This window comes from Zingiber officinale, chromosome 5A, assembly GCF_018446385.1.
Source record: "Zingiber officinale cultivar Zhangliang chromosome 5A, Zo_v1.1, whole genome shotgun sequence".
Classification (NCBI taxonomy): Eukaryota; Viridiplantae; Streptophyta; class Magnoliopsida; order Zingiberales; family Zingiberaceae; genus Zingiber; species Zingiber officinale.
In genome coordinates, this window is record NC_055994.1 from 116,924,580 (window position 1) to 116,930,747 (window position 6,168).

Sequence of the window (6,168 nt, forward strand, 5' to 3'; positions counted from 1 at the left end):
TCGACAAAGTCTTTAATAGAAATTCAATATTTAATTTCCTAAAATAACATTAGGTTTAACCGAAAAGAACAATCGAATTACAAATTCGAAAAACAAAAAAAAAACACAACTCGAATTACAAATTCGAAAAACTAGAATCTAATGCCTCTTGTGTTTGGAATTCATACAAAGAAAAATAACTAGTATGATGCGGAAAATAATTACAAGTTATACCTTTTCTTTGTATGCTAATAACCTCGAGATCTTCTGCCATATTCCTCGCCTCGCCTTGGACGTCGTGTGGGAGACGATCCTCCAAGATGAACACCAACCAAAAACCTTCTTTCTCCTTCTCTAAAATCCGACCACCACCACAAGAGAACAAAAGAGAGCAAGGGGAAAAGAAGAGGGAGAGGGCCGACCACAAGAGGAAGCACCAACTTGAGAATAAGAATTGATATACATGAGGCCTCCTCTCCCCTTCTTTTATATTACTTACCCAAGGCAAATTAGGAAAGACCTTTTACAAAAATTAAAATCTTCCTCTTGTTTTTCCTTTTCCCCTTTTATTTTTCCTTTTCTTTCCTCTTGATTGATTCAATCATCAATCATTAATTCAATTGATTGAATCATGGATGATTGGATGCTTTTAATGGCCGGCCCCTTGCTTGGACACCAAGCAAGGGTGGCCGGCCACATCATCATCAAGAGAAATAATTTTTTATAAAATTTTATTAAAGAAGAAATCCTCTTATAAAATTTTACAAGCTCTCTTTCCTTATGTGGATGTTAAAAAAGGAAAGTTTTAAAAAATTAAAGCCAAGTTTTAAAATTTAAAACTTCTCTTCTAAAATTTCCTTTTTTAACATGGTTACAAAAAAAGGAAAGTTTTAAATTTAAAACTCTCTTTTAAAAAACCACGTGGCTTAATTCAAATAAGGAAAGTTTTAAATTTTAAAATCTCTCTTTTAAACTTGTAGTTATCTTCAAAGAGAATATTTTAAAAATTTAAAACACCCCTCCTAATTTGAAATATAGTGGCCGACCCCTCCTTTGCTTGGGCACCAAGCATAGGGCTGACCCTCTTGAGGAAATGGTGGCCGACCCTTGGCTTGGTCACCAAGCCTTAGGCCGGCCCCCTTCTTGGACACCAAGATGGACTTTTATTTGGATGGACTTGAGGCTTTAATAAGGTTATGACAGGGACCTAGAGGAGAAATTGGTTTTGGCCTCCCGACGAGCTTGAGTATCTCGTGTTCACCCCGATCACACAACTCAAGTTCATCAACAATAACTCATTCTACTAGAGAGTTATTATCGCACTACCGCATCAATCCCAAATTATATTATGGGCTCATTCTCATCATTAGTGTGTTAGTCTCCCTGTGTTTAAGATATCGAATGCCCATTAATTAATTGAGTTACTGATAACTCATTTTAATTAATGTCTTAGTCCAAGAATAGTACCACTCAATCTCATTGTCATGTTGGACTAAGTCCACCTGCAGGGTTTAACACGACAATGCTTATGAGCTCCTCTTGGGGACATTCTCAACCTAGATGACTAGGACATAGTTTCCTTCTATAATCAACAACACACACTATAAGTAATATCATTTCCCAACTTATCGGACCTATTGATTTATCGAGCTAAATCTCACCCTTTGATAAGTTAAAAAAATAAATACTAAATATATATGCTTGTTATTATATTAGGATTAAGAGCACACACTTTCATAATAACTAAGGTCTAGTTCTTTTATTAAGTCAGTATAAAAGAACTGACCTAAAATGATCATACACAATACACTTAGAGTGTACTAGTGTAATTTATTAGTCAAGATAAACTAATACCTAATTACTCTACGACTATTCCAATGGTTTGTTCCTTTCCATCTTAGTCATGAGCAGCTGTTTATAATTTATAAAGAATTGATAACATGATCTTCTGTGTGTGACACCACATACCATGTTATCTACAATATAAATTAATTGAACAACTACCACTACAACAAAATTGTTAAAAGACAATACCATAAAGACAACGATTTTAGAAGTAACTGTTGTTAATTTGGTAAAAGACAACGGTTTTTGACAAAACCGTTGTCTTTGAGTACCTAAAAAAAATAAAAGACAACAGTTTTGTAAAAACCATTGTTGTTGAGTGACTTTTGGTAAAATCAACAACACCTTTTACAACAGTTTTCTAAAACTGTTGTCTTTAACTGCTTTTTTAGGGTCAAAGACAACAGTTTTAATAAACCGTTGTCTTTGACTTTATTTTTTCGTCGTTTTTCTCCTTCGTCATTTTTGTTGTAGCAGTACTTTGCTTCCCTCTCTCCGAAAATTTTTTTGCGCCCTATTTTCCCCCTTAGCCTACCCGAACCCTATTTTCCCCTTCATCGTGTGTCAAATGCCGCTGCTTGTTCTTGCGGTATTTGAATCGCCGCTTTGTTTTTGAAGCCCTAAACTAAAGGCTTCTCTCACTCACTGTCTTCGTCGTCTCCTTCTCAAATCCTCCCGTGGCAGTGGCGGCTCTCCATTCCATCGCCTCTTGATCCAGCTGAGTTCTTCCTTCATGGCGCCCGTCACCCCTGCAGCAGACTGTATCCTTCCTTCTTCTCCTTGCTTATCGCCTCAGCTTCAAGGGTTCTTGGAAGGGTTTATGCGGGGGTTCCTCGATCGATCGTGAATGATCGCTTTTGGTTCCATTTCCTTTCTCTTTTCGTGTTTCTTTCTTAGCCGGTCATCTCAGCTGAAGTCCAAAGATACTACAGACAAGCTGTTGACTATTTGATCCTAGATCTTGCAGGAGTTTAGTTAGGGATACTTGCTAAATCATCAAACGACTCGAATCTAGGAGCTGCTGGTTACACATACACAATTATAGCTGTTTGTAAGTTGGAGATGGCTCACCTTTCGTTACGCATACTCGATTGTTTGTAAAAACTCTCTCTTCTAACCTTTGTTTACCACGCCATGGAGACATCAATGCGCCTTCTGTGGAGCACCAGCTTCTTCCGCCACAAGTTCTTCTCCCTCTTCGTTTTCTCCTGCTAAGCCGATCGACAGATCCCTTCGATCTATCCAACTAGGTTGGGATCCAAGGGAGGGAGAAATCAGACGCGTAGTATTTTTTTCTAGTCATATTTGTTCAATTCAGATCCGATCTGTTGATCATTTAGGATCTAAGAAGAGAGGATGGATTCTAGACCCCATCTGATATTTGATTCCTCTTTGTCGTCCACTCGCGCACGGCTACTCGTGTTGGGCGATGGGAACTCCATCTTCCGAGGTACTGTTACTATTCCTTCTACTATTTCATTGTCTTCGACTTGGATTTGGTTTTAGTTATAATAAGCTGTTCGATTTGGGGCGGAATTAAAGGGTTGAGGTCGGCGGAGGAGCATGGTGCCACCAAGAGGCTGTTCTTCACATAACCGGATGAGATTTAGAGGAGGAATACTACGAGGAGCAGCTGTCGGAGAAGAAGCGCCGCCTAACGCCAGATCAGGTTACTCCTTTACTCAAATTTCAGAATCAAGCTACCAGATTTTTACAGTTTAAAGAAAAGATAACTTCCATATTCCTTTTTTGGCTCCCCTTATTATTTACCAGCAACTTTGGAGAGAGCTATGCTCTTCTTTTAAGAAATAATGATTTTGATTCTCATGTGATCATGCCACCAACTTTGGGAGGAAAGAGCCTGTTGGTTTGTCTTGTTTTGGTATAGTAAAAAGTTTGTTTTGTTCATATCCAAATCTGGGCGTTAGATCATTGAATGCATAATTGGCGATAGATCAACGTAGTTGTAGTAAATTTTTCGTTGGGTTTACTAGTGGTAAGATGTAATAAGAAGATACTTATCGACCAACTTCTCATTATTTTACTCCATTTGCTCTGTCGCTGAATATTTGATTTGGATGCGGGAATGATCGGCTTCCTTTCTCCAACAAAGGTAAATTTATTGGAACGTAGCTTTGAGGAGGAGAACAAGTTGGAGCCGGAGCGAAAGAGCGAACTGGCTCGAAAGCTAGGCATGCAACCGAGGCAAGTTGTAGTGTGGTTCCTTGCAAGGTGGAAGAACAAGCAACTTGAGCAGGATTTTGATCGGCTCAAGTCCTCATATGAGTCACTCCTTGCTGATCATGCTGCCCTCTTCAAGGACAACGAGGGATTGCGGTTGGAGGTAATTCCCCTCTTTCTCCTCAGATCCATAGAGTCTCTCCCAATTTTGCAAGTTGGACTATGAGTGCCTTATTTGTTAATTTGATACAGCTTTATTTCTAAGTTATTGTTTATAGTGTTTGCTATTTTTCATCAACACTAACTAGGTGAAATATTCTGGGGTGATGAAGACTCTTCGAATCTTCATTTCCTTCTGAAACTTATAGTTTTAAGCATCTTACATTTCCATTAACTTCCATAAATGGTTAACGCTAAAAGGTATGTTTGCTCTTCTTATTTTGTTAAGAATGATCAGAATGCTGTTATTTTTTGTTTACGTGTTCAACTAATGGTTTATAGCACTTACCTAAAATCATAGAGAAACTTATATCAGGTTAGTTTATGCATTTCAGTTTCGCACTTTCTCGGTCATCTTAGCTTTTAGCTTTTCTTGCCAAAAAGATCCCTTTGTCTGGTTGGTATTATCCTTAACGCTACACTGCAAAAGCTTCCAATTTATTGCAGAAGCTGTCTTTGGATCCTCAGCTGAAGTCCAAAGATGCTGTTGAAGCCACCAAGCAGGTAATAGTTTTTATTCAGTGTAGTTTTTTTCTTGCATAAGCTATCTCTGGACCTTGAACATAATTGTTGCAAGTAAATGGTTGCTTCTGAAATTTAGGTTTCTGTTGCCCATACTGGATCGAGTAATGCTAAATCGTCAAGCATGTGGACTCCTTCAGAGGGTTCGTCGGCACCCTGTTCTGTCTGAATTTACCGATGGTGGCAATTATTATGTGCCTGCTTGTTATGCATCCCCAGCCTATTTCTTTGGAGGTGGTGAATTGTAATGAAGATTGCTTGGTCACTGCACTTATCTACAATCTTTTGTTCCTAGCTATAAAAAAATGTCATTTTTGTTTCCTTCTAATTTGAGGACTTCACAAAGAGGCATTTCTTTGAGTATTGGTAAGAACTTACAATGGAACTATGTTGAATGTATATATGAACTATGTTGAATGTATATATGAAAGGCGTTAAGATTGCTTAATTCGAACAATGGAAGGAAAGGAAGAAAGCATGTACAATGGGAAGTAATCAAGGTATGGGTACTTCTATTTCAATCAATCAAGGTATGTGTATATTTATCATTAACAATATCAATTGCCTTTAACGTAGGCTCCTAGGCAGCCAGATGAGAACCAATGTGGTTATTACGTGATGAGATTTATGAGACAAATTACTGAAGAAAATGCAATGATCGAGGGGGATACACTACCATCGATAGTAATATTATCTTTATCATCTCAAATAATTAGAAGTTATTTAGTTATTATTTTTTTCCAATTAATTATATTTTGTTCTTTAAGATCATATAATTTATGTGTGTTCACAGTTCACAAAAGCAGAGTACTCTCAAGAAGAAATTGATGAAGTGCGCTCTGAGATAGCCGAATGCATACAAGATCATATTTATGAATAGGTATATACATGAGTTCATCTTATTGTATTTGACAATAATAATATTCAGTTAAATTGAATACATGCTGCTTATACTTGATTGCACTTGATTTGGAGATATCTGTCTCTGAGTCCATTTACCAAATCCAATCGGGATGACTAAACTGCACACTTGATGTACCAACATCAAATACAAACCGATAACTTAATCCTTTGTCAAATATAAAAAATGATTAACCTTAATCCTTTGTCAAATATTTATACTGTATTTTGGTTCACATAACAAACAATTTGGATCTCAATTTTATAATGTAGATGTCTTTGTTTAGAAGGGTAATAATCTTGTTACTGCAGCATCTTTATGCTTTAGTTTTTTTCGAGATATTAAAATATCACTCAATTGAGCAGGGGCATCTGTTGTTGGTTTAGTCGGTAATGTATTCCAAGCTAATTACAGTCCTGCAAAGGCAGGAGTGATTGGTCTCACCAAGACTGTTGCAAAAGAATATGCAAGCAGAAATATCAAAGCAAGTGTGTTTTTTTTTGTTGATTCCCTAACTGCAA

The 6,168-nt window shown here is 37.2% G+C and overlaps 1 protein-coding gene across 1 annotated transcript; it reads left to right on the plus strand.

Moving 5' to 3' along the window:
* Positions 1–3,180: 3,180 nt before the first annotated feature.
* On the plus strand, positions 3,181–4,434 carry LOC121983168 (homeobox-leucine zipper protein HOX16-like). Its single transcript, XM_042536127.1, is given in 5 exon segments — positions 3,181–3,274; positions 3,367–3,426; positions 3,429–3,493; positions 3,938–4,168; positions 4,314–4,434. Coding segments are annotated over 5 exon segments (501 nt in total). The 3' UTR covers positions 4,365–4,434.
* The last annotated feature ends 1,734 nt before the right edge of the window (positions 4,435–6,168 follow it).